This window comes from Urocampus carinirostris, chromosome 16, assembly GCF_059441175.1.
Source record: "Urocampus carinirostris isolate Australia breed hairy pipefish chromosome 16, RoL_Ucar_1.0, whole genome shotgun sequence".
Lineage (NCBI taxonomy): Eukaryota > Metazoa > Chordata > Actinopteri > Syngnathiformes > Syngnathidae > Urocampus > Urocampus carinirostris.
The window spans coordinates 6174179-6200678 of NC_142364.1; the positions used below are offsets into that span (position 1 = coordinate 6174179).

Here is a 26500-nt window from a genome sequence, read left to right on the forward strand (position 1 = left end):
AGCAGACTTTATTTATTTAGCTATTTATTTAGAAACATGGGAACAATTTTAAGCATTTACAAGGACTTATCAATTTTAAATACTTTTTAAATCTTAAAAATGAAATGTTAAAATTCAAACTTTTCAAAGGATTTCAAAGACCTGTGAAAAAAAACCAACAATATGGCAAAAAATATGATCAATTAGCTTCCGTCAGTTTTATATAAGAAGGGCGGAGCGTTTGACTTTGGGATTTTTTTTTTTAAACTTTCCAAGAATAAAGTGCAATTGGACCTCCACTCCACTAGGGCGCAGAGTGTTTTGTTTACATCTAGCATCCATGCAGAGTATAAGAATTGTGTATGAAGTGAAGACACAAAGTGTAGCAGATCCTATGAAAAATATATATTTTTCAGGGATGACAGGAGAAGAGGCATAGATAGATAGATAGATAGATAGATAGATACCATAAATAGATAGATAGATAGATAGATACCATAAATAGATAGATACCATAAATAGATAGATACATAGATATATAGATACCATAAATAGATAGATAGATAGATACCATAAATAGATATCAATAGATAGAAAGATACCATAGATAGATAGATCTTTAGTTAGTTAAATCTAGATAGATAGATGTCTAGATAGATGTCTAGATAGATAGATGTCTAGATAGAGAGATAGATGTCTAGATGTCTAGATAGATAGTCTAGATGTCTAGATAGATAGATAGTCTAGATGTCTAGATAGATGTCTAGATAGATGTCTAGATAGATGTCTAGATAGATAGATAGATAGATGTCTAGATAGATAGATAGATAGATGTCTAGATAGATAGATAGATAGATAGATAGATAGATAGATAGATAGATAGATAGATAGATAGATAGATAGATAGATAGATAGATAGAAGAGAGACAGGGTGACAAACTAAAGGTTAATTTTGTAACCAAAGACGAGGAAGTTTGACGAAGCGGTGGTGGCATTTCACTGCCACCACGGAGGGAGACAAGCAAATACCGGTGTGCTCGCTATATCAAAAATGTTGGCAGCGGACAGCATATAGCCAAATAAATTAAGCTATCACTTTTTGATTGTTTTTCAGGAAAAATGTACCAGAAACCGCAACGTAGCAATATTGAACAATCGTTCTTCTATCCCCACCGATTTAATGCGCTCACTTCAAAAAAATAAGATTGATCCCGGGGGGGGCGCCAGAGGATTTCTTCTTCCGACGGGGGGCGGGGGACCGAAAATAATTGAGTAGCGCTGGCTTACCTCCATCCGAGCTAGCCATGATTGCAATCTTTCATCGTTCGTCTGTACCGCATTCAAGCAATGCGGGGTCTCTCTGGCGGGACAATACCAAATTAAAAACGTGAAGAAGAAGAAAAAAAATAAAAAACTTTTTTCCGCCGATATTAGTCACAGCTTACTGATGTCATGTCCTCCCCCGGAGCTTGATTTGGTCCCCCGCTCCGTGATTACGTCGGCGCACTTGAGGAGGATATCCAAGCCTTGGAAGGCCGCAATCATCCCCGGCCACCTGATCTCTTTCGGAAGCACTTACATGACCCCGCGCTCGCTAGCATCCTGAGTTTGTTTAGCCCCTGCTTCCCCCCCCCATCTTTACCCGTGCCGTCCACATGTTGGCATGCGCGCTACGCACTTGCCCCAGGGGTCGGGAATGTAGGGCCCCTGAGCCGGGTACGAGTACATCTGCCTCAGAAATACCGTGGAACCTCGGTTTTCGAACGCCTCTCAGTTCGAACAAATCGGAGTCCGACCAAAAATTTCAAGAAATTCTTGCTTCGCCGTTCGGTCAAAAAAATCGGAGTTCGAACGCCGGGGTGTATGTCTCACATCACATTTTTTTTTTACTCCTTTTAATTTTCTCAGGTGCAATTGCACCTCCAATACACTAGGGGACGTCCGAGATGAAACAAATGTGTAGCAAATGGGCCGAGTTACAGAATTTCACCACACCGATGAAGCTATTCATAATTCTTTTCTTTATCCTTTTTTTATTTTTACACGTTCATGTTAGCGTAATCTTTCGTACGGAAGATTGCGCTAACGCGAACGTACGATTAGCCTGGGTTACATTTATGTTATTTGTGTCTTAAAGCGGGCAGCACGGTGGGGCAGTGGTTAGCGCGTGTGCGGCACAGTTCTAAGGTCTTGGGAACCTCCTGTGTGGGTTCAAATCCAGCTACCGGACTTACTGTGGGGAGTTTGTATGTTCTCCCCGTGCTTGCGTGGGTTTCCTCCGGGCACTCCGGTTTCCTCCCACATTCCAAAGACATGCATTTCAGGTGGATTGGCCGGTCCAAATTGTCCCTAGGTGTGAATGAGCGAGCGAGTTGTCTGTCCCTGTGTGCCCTGCGATTTACTGGCAACCAGTTCAGGGTGTCCCCTGCCCGATGATTGCTGGGATGGGCTCCAGCACCCCCGCGACCCTACTGAGGATAGGCGGTGCAGCTAATGAGATGAGATGAGCTGTCTTAAAGGTAAACATTCAGGGTGTTGGAACGGATTAAAACGATTTACATTATATTTAATGGGAAAAATTATTTTTGTGTTCGAACAAATCGCTTTTCGAACAGGGTTCTGGAACGGATTATGGTCGAGAACCGAGGTTCCACTGTAATGAACAACGATGCTAACCTTCTCTTTAAAGTTGCAGTTGCAGGGTTCATAAACTGATTTTAAGGCCAAAATCAAGCACTTTATCAAATACCTTTTCTAATTTCTGCAGTGAATCGCAAATATATGTGTTTTTGAGACAAATCTCACCATATGGCAGTCCTCTTGGGTATGAACTGGAGGGGAAGATGACACTTCATAGGACAATACCATACGAACTAATGCCAGCTGCTGTAGGTAGAGAGAGAGAGCGAGAGATAGATAGAGAGATCTTTAGTTAGTTAGATCTAGATAGATAGATCTTTAGTTAGTTAGATCTAGATAGAGAGATAGATACATAGATAGATAGATAGATAGATAGATAGATAGATAGATAGATAGATAGATAGATAGATAGATAGATAGATAGATGGATACATAGATAGATGTATAGATGTATAGATGGAAAGAGATAGAGAGATAGAGATAGAGAGATCTTTAGTTAGTTAGATCTAGATAGATAGATCTTTAGTTAGTTAGATCTAGATTGATAGATAGATGTTTAGTTAGTTAGATCTAGAGTGAGAGTGAGAGAGAGATACTTTATTCGTCCCCATAGGGAAATTCACACTTCCAGCAGTATCCTTGTGTTATAAAATAAAATAATGAAATACAAGATATATAATACAAAAATACCCAATATAACGTGTTGATATAGAGTATTTAAATAGTGCTACGGAAAATACACACCGTAATAAAAAAGGTCATATCCCTCAAGAGGGGTGGCCGAAAGGCAAGACAAACACATATAAAAAAACAAGGAAACTGTCAGGTTCTGCACGGTTGCCATGGTGCCCAACTGGCACCGCCCCTTGACACCGGCTGACTCGCATTTACTGATCACTTCTGTGGGTACTTAAACGCGCTCTGTTGAACTGCGCTTCGCCAGATCGTTGTTGAAAACTTGTTCATACCTGTTTATACTTGTTGAGCTTGTTGGACTTTGTTGCACTTCGGTGTAACATTCTGAGAGATTCCTGCAAGTTCTGATTAATTCTGGAAATGCCCACTTTGTAGTTTTGCCTGTGTTTGACCCGTTTTGTTTTTTGGTCTGGTCCGTTTGTGCTTTGGACAACTTTTCTTTCTCAATTAAAGTGTGAGGACGTCTACGCAAATGAGTTCCTTCTTCCTGCTTCCCGTTCCGTCTTGTGACAGAAAAGAAAAAAGGAAAAAGTAGCAAAAAAACACAAAAAAAAATTGACCATGGCCAACCCAAATGTCCAAACACCGAAACAGGTTAGGCACTTCAGCACCTAGGTTGGTCAAGAAGGTGACCATGTCACTCGGGTCAGGGTGACACAACACACTCTTCTGTTCGACAACAGTGCCCGACAGCTTTCACTGGTTTACCCCTGCCGTATCATAGAACACGTCTAAACATCCCACTATCATTTCAGTGTTATTTTATCCCTCATATTTTCCCTTCGACTCCTTTCGCAACTACAGTAACATCCACAACATCCCGAGGGATATACAGAGACCACCGGATCTCCCTGGGTGATCTGCCTGCCGACAAGCATGTTCCTGACCAACGCCAGATCCATCGTCCAGAAAATGAGTGAATTTGAGCTGCGGATCGCCACCAACAGCGTCCAAAATTGGAGTATTTTTGTCATCACGGAGTCTTGGCTTTCCCGACGCCGGAGTCCAACTGGCAGGACGCACGCTTCACCGGCATGAACAAAACGGAGACTCCGGTAAAAACAGGGGTGGGGGACTATGCGCTACAATAACAGCCGAATCATTGACACACACTGCTCACTCGATATGGAGTTTCTAGCAGTATCGTGCAGACACTTCTATCTACCGAGAGAGCTAACTGTGGTCATTGTGCTTGCTGTTTACGTTCCACCGGATGCTAACATTACACCGGATGCTAAAGTTAGCATAGGGCTAAATCTCCTGCCCGCTGCTATCAATAAACAGCAGCTTGCACAACCCAACGGAGCTTTTATCGTCGCCGGCGACTTTAATCGGGCATGTTTATGGACTGTACTTCCCAAATCCATTCAATGCGTGGACTGAGCAATCGGGGAAAAAAACACTGGACCGTGTGTACAGTAAGATCAAACATCTAGTTGGATCCGCCCATCTCTGTCTGTCCCTCACCCCCTCATACCCCCCCCCCCCCCCACCCGGAGGAAAACAAAGCCTATACAACAAGGACAGTACAAACATCTTCTTTGTTCCTTTATCTCTTTGTTTTCCTTATATCCTCACTGTAAAATGTGGAACTGGAGTGCCACGTCCAATTTCGTTGTCACAATATATCCCATGTTGTAACAATGACAATAAAAGTATATTCTATTCTATTCTATTCAATTCCAGTTCTGTCTCTCACAATTTCATTTTTCAATCTATCCAATCTTGTCACTCCTAACATACTCCTCAAACACTTCATCTCAAAAACATTTATTCTATTTTATCTTAAAACATATATATGGTTTGGCTCTCTCCCCCTAAAAACCTAAATTGCTTTCATAGCTCCTAGGGTCAAAAGGGTTCCCGTCCCTTGACTTAGCCCGTCGCGGCCTCGGCCAAACTGTGGGCTGATTGCTCCGACACGAGCGCTAGAAACCCCCTCCCCCCCAAAAAAAAAACGTGTCAGCCGCGGGGTGACCCCAGACCCTTTCTATTCCCCCTCAAGTTGAGCCAATTTCACCTGAGCCCTTCTCGCCAGTTAGGGACGGCGTCTGTGGGAATAATGGGGCCTGGCACAGCTCTGGAAGCCATTTGCCATCAGCTAGCCGCTGATTGGAGCGGCCTGCTCGCGAGGAGAGCGCAGAGGTTGCCGGTCGAGGTTGAAATTAGCGAAGGGCACCGGGGGGCCCACTGGTCGGGTGTCATAACTGATTAGGCGGACCCCGAAAACACGTGCGCCGGGACGCCGTGCCAAGGACTTCAATGGGAAGCAATCTGTAAAGAATAACTGACTTTTGGGAGGAGAAGCCAGGTCTGGCGCTGGAACGACGAGTCGATGCTGTCGACAGAAATTGGTAATATGAATAGTCCCTTCTCAAAGATTCTTGAATTTTTCCTTGCCCTCATGTAGGTTTTAGCTCAGGGGATGGTTTCATAATGGTCTGTAGTTTGCCATAGTCTGTGGTCTGTGCAGCCCTTTGAGACTCCTTGTGATTAAGGGCCAAACAAATAAACATGGCTTGACTTGAGGTTTTTGAGTTTTACCTTTCCCTCATGTAGCTTTTAGATCAGGGGATGGCGTCATAATAGTCTGTAGCTTGCCATAGTCTGTGCAGTCCTTTGATACTCATTGTGATTGGGTGTCAAAAATTAACATGACTTGACTTGAGGTTTTTGAGTCTTTCCTTGCCCTCATGTAGGTTTTAGATCAGGGGATGGTGTCATAATGGGCTGTAGTTTGCCACAGTCTGTGGTCTGTGCAGCCCTTTGAGAATCCTTGTGATTAGATGTCACAACTTAACATGATTTGAGGTTTTTGAGTTTTTCCTTGCCCTCATGTAGGTTTTAGATCAGGGGATGGTGTCATAATGGTCTGCAGTTAGCCCTAGGCCGTGTTGTCTGTGCAGCCCTTTGAGACTAATTGTGATTGGGTGTCACAGCTTAACATGACTTGTGGTTTTTAAGTTTTTCTTTGCCCTCATGTAGGTTTTAGATCAGGGGATGGTGTCATAATAGTCTGTGGTCTGTGCAGACCTTTGAGACTCCTTGTGATTAAGGGCGTCAAATAAACATGACTTGACCTGCGGTTTTTGAGTTTTTCCTTGCCCTCATGTACGTTTTAGATCAGGGAATGGTGTCATAATAGTCTGTGGTCTGTGCAGGCCTTTGATACTCCTTGTGATTAAGGGATAAACAAATAACTGTGACTTGACTTGAGGTTTTTGAATTTTTTTTCTTTGCCCTCATGTAGATTTTAGATCAGGGGATGGTGTCATAATAGTCTGTGGTCTGTGCAGGCCTTTGAGACTCCTTGTGATTAAGGGCATCAAATAAACATGACTTGGCCTGCGGTTTTTGAGTTTTTCCTTGCCCTCATGTAGATTTTAGATCAGGGGATAGTGTCATAATAGTCTGTGGTCTGTGCAGGCCTTTGATACTCCTTGTGATTAAGGGCGTCAAATAAACATGACTTGACCTGCGGTTTTTGAGTTTTTCCTTGCCCTCATGTTGGTTTTAGATCAGGGGATAGTGTAATAATAGTCTGTAGTTTGCCATAGTCTGTGGTCTGTGCAGCCCTTTGAGACTCCTTGCGGTTAAGGGTGTCACAAATAAACATGATTTGACAACAATTTTCATTGCCATCTATTGTCACCAGACAGGTTTTTCAATCAGAGTGAGGCATCTCTACATGAATATAATCTCTACTGAGATTGGCTCATGCACAATAGCGTCTCTGTCTCGACTGGTAACATACAGAAATGGCAGTGTCGACAAAAACTACGTATTCTGAAACGTTATGGCAGTAGATCTGTGACGCGTGAACATTTAAAGTGGACGTCGGACAGTAGAACGAAACGAGTCTGACTCGCCTCTGTAAGATCCCAAGAATGTTCGCAATAATATAATTTTAATGACATGCATTTTAAATTTGATATGCGTATATTTCGCTATAAAAAGAGAGCTTGAGCGTTATGCCAGTCTGTGCCTAACAAATAGTTTCGATTTCAAACTTTTAGCAACTATTAAGTACTTTTGTTGGACTGTTGCACGTATTTGTTTTTTTTTCTACTGTTCTACTGCTGCATATACTTGGTTTACAGGGATTAGAAATTTGAATTGATTTGAAATTAACATTTATTTGACTGTCCCCAGCACAGTTCCTTATTGGTTCTATTTATATTTTGTACGAAGCCGGAGTATGTTCAAAAAAGCTTGAATTTTTCAGTGTTTCATCTGTTTATCTTATGTTCATTATCATTTTAACATCATAAAAAGATCATTCGACTAATCGTAGACTATTTAAATAGTTTAAGCGCTACCCAGGAAGTGGTTCCTCCATTTTTCATCAAACAAGCCCCGCCTCCTCCTCCTCATCTGGCGAGAGACAGGAAATGGATGTAATGTGTCGCCGACAAAGGAAAAAAAAAATCGGCTTTTTGTCAGCAAGCTTTTTACGAATCCAAAATCCGACGAAGCTGCCAAAGTGAATATCACTCCTGACGCGTGAACGCTTCAACGCTTCGCCATCAACGTCGCGCTTGTTACGATTTCATGACACATTAAAGCCGTTTCAGCGACTATGACACCCCCCTTCACCAAATCAGCCCCCCTTTCTTTTGCTTCCAACTTCCTGCTCACTGTCCCATTACTCGATACGAGTCGGGTTTGGCACGGCAAAGTCGCGTCGGTCGTGTGTTGTTCGGGCCCAAAAACGACGGAAGCGATTAAAAACACGTGTTAGCGCTGCATGCTAACGCTATTATCGGACTTGGTGAGTAACGGAACACATGTAACATCGTACCGATTCAGGATGAAAAAAATGTAATTATATCCCGTTACGGTTACAGAAAAAAGAGCTTCTTTCCGCCGCTGGTGGCGCTGTGAGAGCTCACCCAGCATCCATCCCAAAAAAGAAACCCGCTTCCTCTTTCCTAGTTCGTTTGTAAACATTCTGTACTGTATCACCAGCGCACTAAGAACTTTGAAATTTTTATTGTTTAATATCTCGTGCATCCATTCAATATAGTTGGTGTAAAGTGTAAAGAAGGGGCAAGCTGTTTCTTATGAAATGAAGGTGGAATAAGAAAGCTTAATGCGGTTGAAAAAATCGTCGAACGCTTTTTTTCAGCCACTTTTTACCACGGAGGAAGACCTCTAGAAGCGCGTCTTCCAAAAGTAAGTTAAACTCAATTTTATTTATCTTTATAGAGCATATTATTTGATGAAATGTTTCTTTTTTTAGTACAAAACAATACAGGTTACCTGTACAAGCCGTAAACTTCAAAACATAGCACTGAAGCAACTTACGAACAAAATCAACTTACGAACGATCGTCTGGAACCTAAATAAGGCAGCGTCTATACATCAAGGGTGAACACTTTGTTATTTTTCGATTTATTAGTTCTTATCTTGTTTAGTTGTGTAAACTGGAGTGCAGGTGAAATTTTGTTGTAGCAATACAATGATAACAAAGGTGATTCTGAAATTTAGGGCAGAGTGTACAAAAAAATCCATTAATAGAAAAAACAAAATTTTGTAAAAACAAAATTCTGTAAAAAAAAGAAAAAGAAAACATGTGTTCAGCCAAAAACTGTAATTTGACTAACTTTAATTTGTGTTGTAGAAAAAAAATAGCTAAGTGTTTCACAGAACTGTATTTGAATTGAGTAGTTTTTTGATAAACAAACAAAAAACAATACCCCAAATTGGATCATTTTTTCAACAGAAAGGTTCCTTCTAAAAGCCAACTAAAATAGATCAATAAAATAAACAAAAACAAAAACAGAATGTGTATTTGTGTAAAACAACTCAAAAAAGTCCTCAACTGTATCACCTTGCATAGAAAAAAACAAAAGTTTGGGTTGATTCGAACAAAGCAACCCAAGTAATGGATGACACCAAATCGGCCCCCCCTTTCTTTTGCTTCCAACTTCCTGCTCAATGTCCCATTACTCGATACGAGTCGGATTTGGCACGGAAAAGTCCAGTCGGTCCTGTGTTGTTCGGGCCCAAAAACGGCTGAAGCGATTAAAAACACGTGTTAGCGCTGCATGCTAACACTAATATCACACTTGGGGAGTACTGGAACACATGGAACATCGTACCGATTCAGGATTCAAAAAAAAAAATATGTAATTATATTCCATTACGGTTACAGAAAAAAAAAATGACACGTACAAAAGAAAGATTCATTCGCAAGGATACAATTTTGTTCAAAAGCAAATTTCTCAATTCAGTGGACAACATTGAAAACCGGTAGCTTTAACTCTTCATCTTCTTCACGTTTGCATTAGCTTTGTTTAGATTCGCCACGTCTGTTCGCTCCTTTCTCTCTATCCTGTCTCATTCAGTCCACACACACACACCGGTGCGCTCACTCTCCGGGCCCCCGCAGCTGTCCTAAGTGCCTGACTACAAAACATGACTATAAGACCAAAAAACTTTGTGAAACGAACAGGAAAGTCACAAGACAACATTAACAAGGATGAATGTGCTGTATAAATGGAATAACATGAAATTAAATGATGAATGCACTTGAATGCCTGGGGGGCGTGGGCCCTCTTCCACTGAGAGATGAAAAGACATCATAGTTTGGAGGGAATTTGAAAAAGGGAAATGTTTGTCTGTTTAAAACACAATTGGGTTCTTAATGTGCTCTTTGTGATAATTAATACAAAAAAAGCTTATTATTATTTGCAGGGTTGGGTAGGGTTACTTTAACTTGATTATCTTCAATTACTTTTGGATGACTCCAATACCAAATATGCTAATAAAAGACAAAAGAAACTAAATATGAATTAAATGATGACTCACAACACGTGGTAAGCTTTCTCTCCTGGCTTTGATCTCTTTGATCTCCGGCAAAACTAACATAAATTGCGACAGAAACAAAATGAAAATCAATCCAAACAGCTTGCCAACATCATTTTTGCCGTTCCATGTATTCCGTTACTTGATCTCCGGCAAGAGGCAAGTTTTAATAATGGCGCAAGCCCATAAACGCGATTCAAAATTTGCAAGCACCACACTATGCTACACCCACCATGTGAGCTCATTGAGTGTCATGGCGGACTCCGTAAACATAGACCCAGAATCAACAAACGAGAAGGAAACAAAGCTTGCGCCAAAGAAGAACGGGACATCACTTGTTTGGACCTATTTCGGTTTTCACGAAGCATTTTCTTTTTGCAAAGCATACAAAGTAAGGGTTATAAATAAGGTCATTTGTACATATCCCGAGGACCCACTTGAACTTTCGGTTGTTATCGTAAAAGCCAGAGTTGGGAGGGTTACTAAATACCTGTTGAAAAATGTAACGGAATTCGAATACCATAGTATCAAAGTAATGTTACTTTATTATTTCAATTACTTCCAAGTTACTCTAAATATGAAAAAGCTAATACGAAACAAAATAAACTGAACAGCTTAACCTTGAAAAGAAATAGAGGAAACCAAGATTAAGTAGTTTCATGTAGTCCTACAAAACAAAGTGCTCACATTTCGACCACGTAGTAAGCGATGGACGCCACCGGGGTTGCCCAAGACACACCACAGGAAATGGTATCGGAGATCCAACCTCTCACCCATCCAGTATAGTTTACTGGGCCGAAATAACACTTTTTCTTACACGTGGCGAATAATCAGGGTTGGGTAGGGTTACTTTAACTGGATTACTTTCAATTACTTTTGGATTACTCCAATACCAAATATGCTAATAAAAGACAAAAGAAACCAAATATGAATAAAATGACTACATTTTGTGCAGGCTTGGGGAAGTTATGGACTACATGGAACGGCAAAAATGATGTTTGGATTGATTTTCATTTTGTTTCTGTCGCATTTTATGTTTGTTTTGACGGAGATCAAAGAGATCAAAGCCAGGAGAGAAAACTTACCACGTGTTGTGAGTCATCATTTTATTCATATTTAGTTTCTTTTGTCTTTTCTTATATTTGGTATTGGAGTAATCCAAAAGTAATTGAAAGTACTCAAGTTAAAGTAACCCTACCCAACCCTGTGTATATATATATATATATATATATATATATATATATATATATATATATATATATATATATAATATACACACTATTGTTATAAACATACCCTGTTATTCAAAATGATCCTTCAGTAATCTGATTTTGCATGAAAAGTTTGAAGACTCTCTTCCAAAGAGCAAAGGCAAACGTAACCAAATGTCAGCAGGACTTAAAGAGCTTTTCGTCTAAAAATCAAAAAAGCCTTTCGCCCAAAGAAAGAAAAAGAAAAAAAAAAAGGCGGTGACCTAGCCGCCAAACACAATATCACTCCCGGCACGCCAGCGGAGTGCGCGTCCAGCCGTTAAGCCATCAGAAGCTTGCCTGATTACACTTGTGGCGATTACGGCGCACATTACGGCGCACATTACTGCCATTTGTGCTCAGACGCCAATCAAATATGAATGGCTTTTGCTCTGAAAGGGACGCCCCCCCACCCTAACCCCACCCTGCCCCCGCCCGTTTTCCCTAACAGCGTCCTCTGGAAAGAATTTTGCAGGTGAAAAGTTGTTTTAAGGGAGACTCTCTGGCTGAGAGATGAGAGTTGATGGAGGGGTGAAGATGACCCACTAAAGTAGTGGGGGGGTGGCCGGTTTTTGCATGCTCGTTTTTCTCCGGGCAGAGTGAGATACTGAGATACAAAGATGGATGTCACTTCATTTTTCTGCGCCTTAACCCAGAAAAAAAAAAAAAAAAACAATGTTGATTTGTGGTCCAGTCATTGTTGTGACTTGTTCCGTAGGTTCGAGAGCGTTCTCCATCCGGGCCTCGGTGCTGTGGAATGCTCTTCCCCCTGAGATCCGATCTGCAACCTCAGTGGAAATGTTGAAATCTAAGCTTAAAACACACTTCTACTCTATAGCATATGAATAACCTATACTTTTTGTGGACAATATCTTTGTGTTACCGTATTTTCCCGCACTATAAGTCGCACCTAAAAGCCTTTATTTATTTCAAAAGCTGACCATGCGCCTTATAATGCAGTGCGCCTTTTATATGGATCAATATTAAGTCGCAAAGTCTCGCAACTAAGGCAAGCAGCCGCCGACTCGATTTCCCCCGAAGGCGAAGTCGTCCGCGGTGTATGCTGGGATTTATATACCGGCGTTTCATTTCCTAACCAATGTGTCAATCATCATTTGAATCAGTCACTATTGGCTAAAGTTATTCGGAGGTAAAGGGGGCGGATCCTTTTTATCATTTACAGGCTCGCATAGGCTAAAGCGGCGAAACAAAGCCTGCAATTGGCCGAAAAAGATGAATGCGAATCACACGTTGGGTTGCACTACGGCATAGAGAAAACATTTTTTACTATTCTGTATTTGTAAATCTTTTACTCTCCTGGATTTACTACACTCACGGTTGTAAGAAGACCATGGTTACGTATCATTATTGAACGTGATGGCTGCAAGACAACTTAGGTAAGCTATGCGGCTTTATATTTTCCCGGTATCTTGTTTTAGAACCATCTTGATGTTTCTGTGAGGAGTCTATTTTGAAACTCAATTCAATTCAAAGTGTTTATTGTCATATGCGCAGTAAAGAACCCCGTTTCCCTGCACAATACAATTCTTACTTTGCTGTCCTCACAGGTGCCAGCAAAAAATAAAATGAAAACAGACACCGCATCCGCACGTGTCTACGACACGTATTTGCTTCTTTGCAAGCTTTGGGAATGTTAAGGGGGTAATAAGTTTGACTGAGCTATCTGACTGTTTTGTCGACGTTCCCATTGTAGCGCCTTATAATCCGGTGCGCCTTATGTATGGAAAATATCGGACAAAAGACTATTTTTTGGGGGTGCGCCCTATAACCCGGTGCGCCTTATAGTGCGGAAAATACGGTATTTGTAATTGCAACATCCTTTGCTGTCTGGTAATCCTGAAAGAGGGATACCACATGTGTGGTCCCTTCTCGAGGTTTCTTCATTTTCCTCATGTTGAGGTTTTTGAGTTTTTCCTTGCCCTCATGTTGTTTTCAGATCAGGGGATGGTGTAATAATAGTCTGAAATAATAGTCTGTGCAATAACCTGTGAAGCCCTTTGAGACTCTTTGTGATTAAGGGCTATACAAATAAAAATGACTTGACTTGACATTGCTCTGATCCTAGTTAAAAGTAATAACACATGGAGCAGGGGTCCGAAACCTATGGCTTATGAGCCATACAAGGCTCTTTTTTATGCAAAATGAATTGCCCCTGATCCTCCTGGAAGGGGGATTTCCTCTTCGGTGGCCACTTCTTAAGGTTTCTTATTTTCCTCATGCTGAGATTTTTCAGTTTTTCCATCCAAAATATATGAACTATCATACTAAGGTTAATTTTTTAAAAATATTAATAGGTTGAAAAATGTGTACTTCTTTTTACCTAGTAGTCTTCGCCATGTTTGTCTGGTATCTTGCTGCTGTGCTGTGTTAATTTGGCATTGTTTTTGTTGGCATTATAAAACAGAGCGCCATCTCGTGGTCAATTATGAAACAAGTACACGCTACGCTACTTACGACCATGCGACTTACGAAAAACTGTAGATACGAACATTTTTTTCGGGATGTTGAAAAGTATCCAGACATTACTGTAAGCTAGATTTTGTATCGTGTGCACCTTTTTCCGAGTAGAGGACAGTACTTTAGTGCTTCTTCCTGCCGCGTGGAGCTGTGAGAGCTCACCCTGCATCCACCCCGAAGAAGAAATCAGCTTCCTCTTCCTAGTTCGTGTGTAAATATTCTATACTGTAGCTCCAGCGCGCTAAGAACTTTGACATTTTTATTGTTTAATATCTTGTGAATCCATTCAATATGGTGGGTGTAAAGTATAAAGAAGAGGCAACCCGTTTCTTTTGAAACAAAAGTGGAATAAGAAAGCTTGATGCGGTTGAGAATATGGTTGGATCGCTTATTCAACCACTATGTAACACGCAGGAGGACATGTTGAAGCGCATCTTCCAAAAGTAAGTTTAACTCAACTTCATTTACCTTTATAGACCACAAGCGCAGGTGGACGGCCGTTGCTTGCTTATAGCACAAGAGGGTGTCGCCATATGCAGGCAATACACAAAGAGGTAAGTATTAGTTTCAGGAGCGAGCAGCAGCAAGTCAACTGCAGGAGAGAGAGTGGGAAAGGTGAGATGGCACAACATTCATTTGGACAGGTAACTTAAAATTAGTTTTATCTGGTTATATCAGTATCAGAAATATTTTATTAACACTCCACTTATTGAAACATGAATATTTTGTTTGTTTGTTTGTACATGATTCAATTGTTTGTTTGTTTGTAAATGATTCAAATTGAATCTTTTCTTCCGGCGCCGTCACGAATGGCAGCCACTCCAGCAGCTCCCGTGTTATTTTCGATTGTTCTCGATTGTTCTCAGCTCAGGGATGCTGCTGGAAATGTGAATTTCCCTTCGGGGATGAACAAAGTATCTATCTATCTATCTATCTATTATTTCATGAGATGTTTATTTTGTTAGTACAAAACAATACAGGTTACTTATACAAGCCCTAAATATACTTATATAAACCTTAAACATACAAAATATAGCACTGAAGCGACTTACGAACAAATTCAATAATACGAACGATCGTCCGGAAGCTATCTCGTTCGTAAGTAGGGCCTCGTCTGTACTCACAAGAAAAAATGGAACAGAAAGTGCACTTTTCTTTTTTTAAAAATCTCATATTTTCTCCCCCAAAATCATGCAGCCCTAACTCAGTTAAAAGAAATCAACATCACAAGATTCGTTTTCATTTTCCCGATTGAAAGATGAGGAAAAACACACGGTTAATCTTTTGCAAAAGCCAACAAAAACCAAAGAAAAGCCCCCCCATCACATGCTGATGTCACACCCATGCAGGAAATCTTCCATTTTTCACGGACAGCTGGCAATACAGACACTAATCCATTATCGCCTGTCCGCAATTGCATTTTACGCGCTCTTTCCGCACAACCTTAAAATAAAACAACCTTTGAAATGCATGGACACATTTTCCGGCAACCCCCTCGGCAAAACTCTTCTTTTTGAGTGGAAATACCTGACCAGTCACCGCCAAGCAAGAACGGACGCGAACGTTCCCGTTTTCGTCCCACAGATAAACGACAAAACAGCCCCTGGTGTCAAAACGTCTTATGAAGCATCATAAACAATTCTTCAAGGTCTGGGTCAGGCGTTCGCCACTCAAATTGTTTGTGACCAGCTGTCAAAGCGATAGCGCCACCGCCAAGAAAAATCGGAAAAGCGCGCTGAAAAACATTCTTTGCATTCCTTCGGCAACAATAGATAGATAGATATAGATAGATACTTTATTTTTCCCCGTTGGGAAATTCACACTTCCAGCAGTATCCTTGTGTTGAAAAGTAAAATACAGTGGAACCTCGGTTTTCGAACAAATCGGAGTTCGACCAAAAATTTCAAGAAATTCTTGCTTCGCTGTTTGGTCAAAAATTCGGAGTTCGAACGCCGGTAATGCCTGAGTGCGTACGCTAGGGTGCGATGCTGAGCGGGGTGTAGATCGTGTAGATGGCCCCCACCCCTCGTGACCAACTGTTATCACCTGCGCACTTGCCTCGTTTTGCTTTCGCTTTTAATATCGGTGAACGGAGTGTTTTAGCCCCTAACTATGCCTCCGAAGAAGGTCGGTGCAAGCAGGACAGGTGAAAAAAGAAAAGTTGTTCGTACAACTATTGCCTTTAAGAAAGACATAATAGCTAACTATGAAAGAGGTGTGTGAGTTTCCGATATTGCTAGGGAATACAGCATGCACCTTCTGCTGACCAAAAACTGCGCTTTTCAAGTCCATGAAGACCGCCCAAAGCGCTTTACAATGTGCTTCACACTTACCCATTCACACCCACCCATTCACACCCACACACCAATGGGCCTAGTCAGCCATGCAAGGCGCCAACCTGCTTATTGGGGGCATTAGGGATTCAGTGTCTTGCCCAAGGACACTTTAACATATAACACGGAAGAGCCGGGAATCGAACCCAGGACCTTTTTTCGATTTTTCGATGTAATAGTTCTTATATTGTTTAGTTGTGTAAACTGGAGTGCAAGTGAAATTTTGTTGTAGCAATACAATGATAATAAAGGTGATTCTGAAATTGAGGGCATAGTGTACAAAAAAATCTATTAATAGAAAAAATTCTGTAAAAAAAACAAAACAAAAAGAAAACATATTCTCAGCCAAAATATTTAATTGGAGTAAATTTAATTTGTGTTGTAGAAAAAAAAACTAAAATAAGTGTTTCACAGAACTTCATTTGAATTGAGTAGTTTTCAGATAAACAAAAGACTTCCCTCATATTGAACAAAAACCAATACCCCAAATTGGATCATTTTCTCAACAGATAGGTTCCTTCTAAACTAAAACTAATACATAAAATAAACAAAAACAAAAAAAAGTATGTGAATTTGTGTAATACAACTCAAAAAAGTCCTCAACTGTATCACCTTGGATAGAAAAAAACAAAAGGTTGGGTTGATTCGAACAAAGCAACCCAAGTAATGGATAACAGCCCCCCACCCCCGCAAATATTACTGCTTTACGCATGAGAACTTTTTTTAAAAAAAACATTCACTGTTAATTTTTCAGATTTATAGGAAGACAAAATATCGTGACTTGAGACTAGTATTTTAGACTATGGCTGCTTTATTTTGAAGAGAGAATCTTTGAGAGTGGTTTATCCAGCATTAACATTTTGGTAAAAGTGTGACACTTCTGCTTTGAAATAAGTATTTCTTATTCGATTATTTTTATTCTGAAGACGGATTTTCTAGTGTGCGCCATAACATCGACCTCCATTTAATGTCAAAAGGCTGGTCTATTGGGTAATGGATCAGGCTATTTGTTTTAACAGTTACTAATCTAAAGAACCACTCCCAGAGTTGGGTTTTTATGAATTTGTGTTAGCAGTCTTATTTTGAAGCGGACTTCCATTTGCTTTTGAGGTTTACGACCAGTAAGGAGGTGCTAATGTGAACGTTTCGATCCCGGATAAATTCCAGTTGTCAGCGCTCTGTAATCCCTGAAGCAGACTCGACATTGAACGCACCGTTTAGGAGTATGTGACGTATTCAGAGCAGGGGCTGGGAACTTTTTTGACCCGAGCCGTTGGGGGAGCCGCGCAATATGCATATTTTCTCTCTCTCTCTCTCTGCATCTCTCTCTTAACCTGTAACACTGACGATGTCTTCTTTCTCTTTCTCTCAATCGCTCTTTCCTTATCTCTCTCTCTCTCTCTCGCTCTCTCTATCTCTGAATTTCTCTCTCTCTGCCTCTCTCTCTCTGAACCTATTAACACTGTTGTCTCCATTCTCTTTCTCTCAATCGCTCTTTGCTTCTCTTTCTCTCTCTCTCTCTCTCTCTCTCTCTCTCTCTCTCTCTCTCTGAACCTATAACACCGATGAAGTCTTCTTTCTCTCAATCGCTCTTTCCTTAACTCTCTCTCTCTCTTGCTCTCTCGATCTCTGAATTTCTCTCTCTCTCTGAACCTATTACACTTCTTTCTCTTTATCTCAATCGCTCTTTCCTTATCTCTCTCTCTCTCGCTTGCTCTCTCTATCTCTGCATCGCTCTCTCTCTCTCTATTTCTGCATCTCTCTCTCTCTATACAAATAAATGGCACTTGACTGAGGTTTTGAGTTTTTCCATGCGCGGATACAGTTGCAGATCAAGGGATGTTGTAATGGTGGTCTGTGCAGCCATTTGAAGCTTTTTTTGATTAAGGGTTATACAAATAAATAGGACTTGACTGAGGTTTTTGAGTTTGTCCTTGCCCTCATGTAGGTTCCAGATCAGGGGTTATTGTAATGGTGGTCTTTGCAGCTTTTTGACACTGTGGAATTAAGGGCTATACAAATAAATAGGACTTGACTGAGGTTTTTGAGTTTGTCCTTGCCCTCATGTAGGTTCCAGATCAGGGGTTATTGTAATGGTGGTCTTTGCAGCTTTTTGACACTGTGGAATTAAGGGCTATACAAATAAATGGCACTTGACTGAGGTTTTGAGTTTTTCCATGCGCGGATACAGTTGCAGATCAAGGGATGTTGTAATGGTGGTCTGTTCAGCCAGTTGAGACTTTTTGTGATTAAGAGAAATGTAAATAAATGGGACTTGACTGAGGTTTTTGAGTTTGTCCTTGCCCTCATGTAGGTTCCAGATCAGGGGTTATTGTAATGGTGGTCTTTGCAGCTTTTTGACACTGTGGAATTAAGGGCTATACAAATAAATGGCACTTGACTGAGGTTTTGAGTTTTTCCATGCGCGGATACAGTTGCAGATCAAGGGATGTTGTAATGGTGGTCTGTTCAGCCAGTTGAGACTTTTTGTGATTAAGAGAAATGTAAATAAATGGGACTTGACTGAGGTTTTTGAGTTTGTCCTTGCCCTCATGTAGGTTCCAGATCAGGGGTTATTGCAATGGTGGTCTATGCAGCCTTTTGACACTTTTTGGAATTAAGGTCTATACAAAAAAACATAACTCGATGACCCGCCTCCTAGCGATTCACGTTTTTGAGGACCATTAGCATGTCCCAGCGTCCCTCTAACCAGCTTCTATTTTCATCCTCTCTCTATGCTAATTGCTGAGCCCTCAAATCCAGTCGGGTCTGTCCACGGCGCCACGACTAGCCAGTCAGTCTAACCCCCTTCCCCCCTTCGAACTCCCTAGCCAGCAGCACTCAGAGCCAAGGTCCAGGAATTAGCGCCAGCACCCGTCCAGACAACAGATCAATGGGCCCGCTCCTGTATTGATAGGGCCACTTGGGCTCCAGAAGTGGCTGCTAATCCCTGCAGTTTATCAGCCCCGCCGGCTGCCCGGACCCTTCGTCTGCCGCCGCCGAGGCGCTCGCAAACGCTTTCTTGTAAACATCAGGAGCAATGTTCCCTGTAATTTTCCTTACGGGTCTGAGCGTTCACACAAAGTCGGTGAGCAACGCTTGAAACAACAGTGAGCAACCATAATTCCAAGTGTGGCAAGATAATTAATTATCAAACATGTCCAAAATTTGACATTTTGCTGAATTTCCGGCAATGCAAAATGATTTTTATCTTTTGAATGAATTGGCTCATGTACTATTGCAAAGGTTGTACGGCCTGCAAACATCGTTTGTTTTTACAATTCTTTCACAAGATATCCATTTCTTTTTTTCCTGGTATCTTTTGACGCATAATACTAACATTTTGGGGAGTTTATTTAGTCGGTTGCAAAATACAGAACTGTACTTAGTCACATTTTTTAGTGGAAGTACAATGTTGGCAACATGATTCACTTGATATCATTGGAAATTATTTAAATGCAACACAAACTTTTTCTTTTTTTTCCGTGTTTTTTTTTTACTTTTTTTTTTTTAATTCCTTTAAAAAAAGCCTCATTGTGTTTATTTTTTCTGAGCTGATACTTTTTTTCTTTTTGTTCTCTATTTACTTTTTTCCGACGTTTCGGTCTTTTCTTTTTTTTGGGCTTTTTTCTAAATGTTTCCTTCTTTTTTTCTCTTCCTTGTGTTTCTTTTTTTTTTTTTAAAGCTTTTCACTACTTTTTCATTTTGGTATTTTTTTCTTTTTTGTTCTATCCCCCCCTTCTTTTAAGTCATTTTGTGCATAGTTTTACATAATATTTGGTCATGTTGCGATTAAAGAAGCAAAAACAACCTGAAGAGCCGTTCAGGACCCGGAAGAGCCGGTTCCTTTTAGTGAGCCGAGCCGAAGAAGCCGGTTCTCGACAAACTCTACTAACTTTACTCAACTTCGTTCTATTTCGACTCGACTTCAAAATACCGCATTTAGGACACAACGTCAGGGGAACCCGTGTATTTTTACCTTCATGTACTGTAACTTTGACTTAAGTCGCTTCTTAATTAGTCATTTTGAGCCCTGATTTTTGTGCCCTGGCTCGATTTTCTTGTGCGCTGAGAATGTGCGAGCAGTTAGACGGAATACTGATCAGGAGTCCTTTTCAGGTCGACACCCCCGCCTCTCTCATGGCATTGGCCTTCTCCCTCAAAAGTGGCGTCGAGCGCATTAGCTCGGGTGTTAGCGCTGCGGCTATACAGTCGCCTTGTTTGAGTTCACCTCGGCTGTAACTGTATCCAGTGTACTGCATGTTGAAAGGAGGAGGAGGGAAGCACGCTGGCTGGTAGACAGAAAGTCTGACCGGAGTGTGTCCCATTGATTGTAATGGGCATTTTTAGGGGGCCTAATGATGGGAATCTATTCACGCCTCACTTGTCACGCCTTATTAAGGCGAAGTAACAATGAGTCTATTCACACTGGCTCCGGTTACCTCACTCAACCCTCTGCTCCGAGGAAGCTTTTGCTCGTTTTGACCACGAACGCATCGTGGGGCTGGAGACTGAGGGAGCTCGGAGTGGGTCGTCAATCAAAAATGTCATGTTTCTTTAAATTTTCGAGCTTCGTTTTTTTCATGTGCACAGAAATTGTGTTTGTATTAAACATATTCAGTAATCCCTTGCTGTATCGCCATTTTCTTTGCGGATTTCCATTGTGTATTCTAATTGGCTAATGTCAAGTCTTGCTTATTTGTATAGCACTTAATATCAAGAAGTCTCAAAGGGCTGTACAGACAAAAGACTAATATGACAGCCAGGGCTGGGTAGGATTACTTTCAATTACTTTTGGATTACTCCAATACCAAATATGCTAATACAAGACAAAATAAAGTAAATATGAATACAATGATGACTCACAACACGTGGTAAGCTTTCTCTCCTGGCTGTGATCTCCGGCAAAACTAACATAAAATGCCACAAAAACAAAATGAAAATAAATCCAAACAGCTTGCTAACCCTAACCCTAGCATATTTAGTATTGGAGTAATCATTTCATTGAAAGTAATCAAGTTAAAGTAACCCTACCCAACCCTGTCCAGAACTACTGCTCAATAGAATTACAGTAATATTACACAAATACTATTATACAATTACTACAAAAATACTTCTGCAGAAGTAATACAAAAATAAAACAACAGTAATACTACAAAAATACTACATAAATACTACAAAAATTTGTTTATGGAAATACTTAATAAATACTTCTGCAGAAATACTACAAATGTACAACTACAGTCATACTATAATACAAATGTATTACTACAGAAATATCACAGGAAAAATACTACAGATATATTACAGAAATTCTACTGTGGAAATACCACAAAAATAATACTCCAGAACCAGGGTTGGGTAGGGTTACTTGAACTGGATTACTTTCAATTACTTTTGGATTACTCCAATACCAAATATGCTAATAAAAGACAAAAGAAACTAAATATGAATCAAATGATGACTCACAACACGTGGTAAGCTTTCTCTCCTGGCTTTGATCTCTTTGATCTCCGGCAAAACTAACATGAAATGCGACAGAAACAAAATGAAAAGAAAACCAATCAGCTTGAAACATCATTTTTGCCGTTCCATGTGTTCCGTTACTCCCCAAGCCTGCACAAAATGTAGTCATTTTCCTCGTATTTAGTTTCTTTTGTCTTTTATTAGCATATTTGGTATTGGAGTCATCCAAAAGTCATTGAAAGTAATCCAGTTAAAGTAACCCTACCCAACCCTGATGACAGCATCCCCTAAAACTAAATCACAAGACAAAATAAAATATAGAGAACAACAAAATGTCCAGTTTCCAGCTTCCTGACATCATTAGGAAGCTATAAAACACCTTCATTACAGCCACCTCGCCCCTTTTCTGCCTGTGTCTACCAGTGCGTCACTGACATTGTCGTTTAAGTAGTATCAGTACGTAAATCTGTTTGATAAACCTACATGGCATAGTCCCAAATCTTATCTTTGAATATCATCAAAGGCGCCGCCGCGAGCGGCAGGCTCTCCAGCAGCTGTGTTATTTCGCTCTTTTTGTGATTTGTTTTTATTGTTTGATTCTATCTTCGGTGTTTTTCGTCCGGTTTGACAACTTCACTTTGGATTACTTTCTATCCTATGGTTATGGGTTTTAACGCACGGAGATGCGTTTATTCGAGGAATCAACTCATTGGCTTAAAAATTCCTCTGCCGGCGTGATTCCCCATTTACCGGATGAGGTGAGGGGGCCCTATCGTGGCTGCAGAGCCGGAGCTAAGGTGAAGGCTAACTGGCTAGCAGCGTTATAATCCTTCGGTATTTTTCATAATCATGGGAAATCTGGACTCTCTACCAACAAGACCGACAAACTGGCGGTGCTGGTGAAAAACATCAAAGCGTACAGGGAGTGCAGTTTGCCGTGTTTTACGGAAACGTGGCTCACGTCTAGCATCCCGGACGCTAACGTGGAGCTACCCGGCTTCAGCGCTGTTAGGGCAGACAGAGACACAAAAGCCTGCGGGAAACAGAGAGGAGGTGGACTCGCTATCTACGTGAACACGAGGCGGAGTAACCCTGGGCACATAGATTTCCATCTGCCGTAGGGACGTCGAACTACAAACACAGCACCCCGAGGCCATCCTGTTAATCTCTGGGGACTTCAATCACGTGGCTCTGCTTTCTTTATTATTTTATTTTTCAACACAAGGATACTGCTGGAAGTGTGAATTTGCCTACGGGGATGAATAAAGTATTCATCTATCTATCTATCTCTTATTGACTTTCGAGTTCTTCTAGAAGCTGTTATGTCAACAGAATGCTCTGGACCAACAAACACATCAAAAGGAAGAGGAAGATGAGTTCCATCGCCCACAAACTTAGACTTCGCCACATCCTAAATAAAGGAATGTAAAAGCATTTTACGCCTCATTTTTATTCCCAATAACCACCAGATGATGGCGACAAAAACTAAAAAAGTGGATAATGTCATAAATCACAAGTGCAATATACCAGCATTTATTTTTCATGAAAATCGGTATTACCGTTTCAGAGCCTGTAGGCACATACATGTATACACAAACACACACTGAACACTTACATAAATCAGGAATTTTAAAGTAGTTTATATTAGATGGATTAGTAGATTAGTTCAATGGCCAAATTCAACCGTTTTTAACGCACTTTCAAAGCCAATTTTTCCAATTCTTTCAGTACCTTGAAAAGGAAGAAATCCAGCACCAATCAAAAGAACATTTATTTTTGTTGCCTTTGATGACTAGAATAAAGTCGCTATCTTGCTGTTAGCACATACTGTGCTGTTTTGAGCTAATGCTATCTATGATCTACAATCTTTCATTGTGCCTTAACAATGCACGCGCAGCCTGGCTATGTCACACTTGTTTACAAACACGGAAAGGAATCTATAGGTGTTGGCTAATATTTGAGTTCAATACAAACGACAGAAAAAAATATGAAAGTACTGTATGTATCAAAAAGATAGATGAGAACGAACTTTTCTTGCTAAAAATAAGCTGTGACCCCAGCCTCACGCAGACCCCTAGCTCTGACTGCCCCCAGGGAGAGGGGCTAAAAAGATGGTTTTCTAAACAGAGCTGTCCTCTAGGGTGCGACCAGTAGGGGACGGTGATGCTTCACATGACAACGCCATAATAACAAGCCACCGGAGCAGGCGTGTTAGCTTAATTTTTAAAGCCTTTCTCCATTTTTCCTCATGTATTGCATGGTCTATAGCAGGGGTAGGGAACTTATGGCTTGGGAGCCATATATGGCTCTTTTCATGAGTACATATGGCTCCGAAATAAAACGTTACTATTGCACATCTCTCGTTGGCGTTCCAAAGTCAAGCGATTTCATCCCGATTTTAGTCCATATAAATCCGAACCAACTTAATGCAGAAGTTCGATAAGAAACCATTTAAACTGATAAATAAAAACGCTGGCAAACGACTTTGATTGGGTGAGCAGTACAGGTGGGCGGATCCCTGCACAAAGCGCAAGGCTTATTCAGTGACGCGGCCAATTTATGTAATTTTTCTAACGGCCGCCACCGGCGCTCGAGTGTTGCTAACATTAACCCTGTCAAAGCTATATTATTACTATTATTACTATTAAAGCTTTGAAAAGTCTCTCGGTGTACCGTCTTTCTTTGTAAATATGTGTAACCCATGTATAATATGTATTTGCAACTGTATATTTTTGTAATGTATTTATTTTAGACACTTATTCGGATATGTTTTGCGGGTGTACGAAAAATGAAGGGCGGAACAAGCGCGGGGTGCCGAGTTTAAGTCGGGACCGCTAAAGGTGAGGGACAGACAAGGAAAGAAGAGGGGGTAAAAAGTTGGTTGCGTGAGTAAATGTGTTCATCTGATATATTTTTCCCACCCTTACCTTTGTAAATATACACTTTTTTCCTTGGATTACTTTCATCAGGACCCGGACTCTGCAGGTCTGCATCAAACCTTAAGTACCGGTATCATTTTCCGTTCATTTCGCCATCTGTGATTTTTGGACTGTGGACCTTAATGAAGGACATTTAGTTTCAATCGCGGGACTTGAAGTCTGGTTTGGGTTAATTTTGTGTTTGTGTTACATGTTTAAATGTGGGCGCATGCGGCTTATACACAGGTGCGGCTTGTGTATGTACAAAATCGGTTTTCCTCTGAAAATGCGGTGGGTGCGGCTTATAATCAGGTGCGCTCTATAGTCCGGAATTTACGGTAGATGAATTACATAGTATTTATTAAGTTAACCAATACAAACCGACGAGAAAACTTGCTCAAGAAAGCCCAAGCTCATAAACTAAGTACATACTAAGTGGTTTGGAAGGCCTTCAATGGCAATTTGGCCTTTATTGACATGACAAGAGTCCATTAAAGGCCGGTAGCCACATCTGATGCCCGTGTGTGTTTTGTCGGGACGAGCAAGGTCACGGAGAACGGCTTTCCTGTAAGGCCGGGCCATATATCAGGTGTGCAACGACGCCCGCAGATAATCGGCGCCCTACCCTCTCTAGCGTTTGTGTACACATGCTTTTAGCAGGCCACTTAACAGCTGGGATTTAAGTCTGCACCGAGATAATTGCCGGCTGAATGCAGACGGCATTCGCTCAAAGGATCCGCAGACACCTTTTGTCAACTTTTACCTTTTGTCTCGGTGTAGAATGGACGGGGGGAGAATGTCGTCATTACCTTTCGCAGGGAGGGCTGTTTTGTTGTTGGTGGATGCCGTCTGAAGAGGAGGAGTGTCTGTCAATATTGATCTGCAGAGTCTGGCAGCAAGGAAGCACTGGGATGGCTCGGACGGGTTCGCCTCGGGAGTTTCGGTTCTTTTGTCGGGCCTGTGTGTAACGGGTGTAGAAATAACTTTTGTTTTATTTAAATTCCTGCTGAAATATGTTTATAGTTTTTGGTAAATGTCCTGCAATGATGAGTCCAACAGTGCCATCTGCTGGTATGGGGTGGGGTTTGGTTTTGGCTTCTGACATGTGACCGGGAGGCAGGGTTTGTTGGCAGTCTTACTAGAGAGAACTGCAATGGTAAGACACATCTTTTCGTGCTCCACAAAATAAGTTAATTTTAAACATTATAACCCCAGCTGACAAATCTCTCAACATGCACAGTAATGTGATTGATATTGTCAAGCTGTTTAGGTTTATTTTCGTTTTGTTTCTGTTTTACTAAATTATGAATTCCCCTTGTAGAGATCAAAGAGATCAAAGCCAGCAGAAAAGCTAATGCTGTGACTTATCCATTTGCAGGTAACTTGTACCCGTTTTTATACTTATTATTGTTTTTATTTCTATTTTCTCATATACATTAAAAAAGGATGATGTTGGTTAAAATTCAGACGAAAGAAAAATATGTTGAATCCATTGTAAACTTAAAAAAAATCCACTATACGATCTCTTGTTAAAAGTATCTTGTTAAAATGTAAAGATGTAAAAATGTATTGTGATATTCTAAAATGTATTTTATGTAAAGTGAAAAGAAAGCTCTTTGATATGCTTTGTTGGCAGTCTTACCAGAGAGAACTGCAATGAGATCAAAGAGATCAAAGCCAGCAGAAAAGCTAATGTTGTGACTTATCCATTCGCAGAAACTGTAATAATAAAAACATCATCATCCAGTCCAGCGTGAATGTGGATCTTTGGTGGGACAAGTACACCGCGGTTACATGTAGAGACGACAGGTTGGGTAGAGAAATTCAAGCGCTTTTTAAGGAGTTTCAAAGCCATTTTTTCCAGTTTCTACAGTACCATTAAAAGGTTCATGTATGTGATTTTTCAATTTGTTTGTTTTTTTAGATCTTG

General features: G+C 40.8%; 1 protein-coding gene across 6 annotated transcripts in view; it reads right to left on the minus strand.

Annotated features, from left to right (window-relative positions):
* The window catches only part of LOC148350073 (uncharacterized), a 407697-nt gene that overhangs the window by 81626 nt on the left and 299571 nt on the right, over positions 1-26500 (minus strand). For all 6 annotated transcript variants that reach the window (XR_015847080.1, XM_088319758.1, XM_088319757.1 and 3 more), the window contains one exon: positions 25380-25528. Coding sequence is in view for 5 of the 6 variants with exons in the window: in XM_088319758.1 (XP_088175884.1) it covers positions 25380-25528 (149 nt within the window). In the remaining variant the exon portion in view is untranslated. The remainder of the gene's footprint in view (positions 1-25379; positions 25529-26500) is intronic.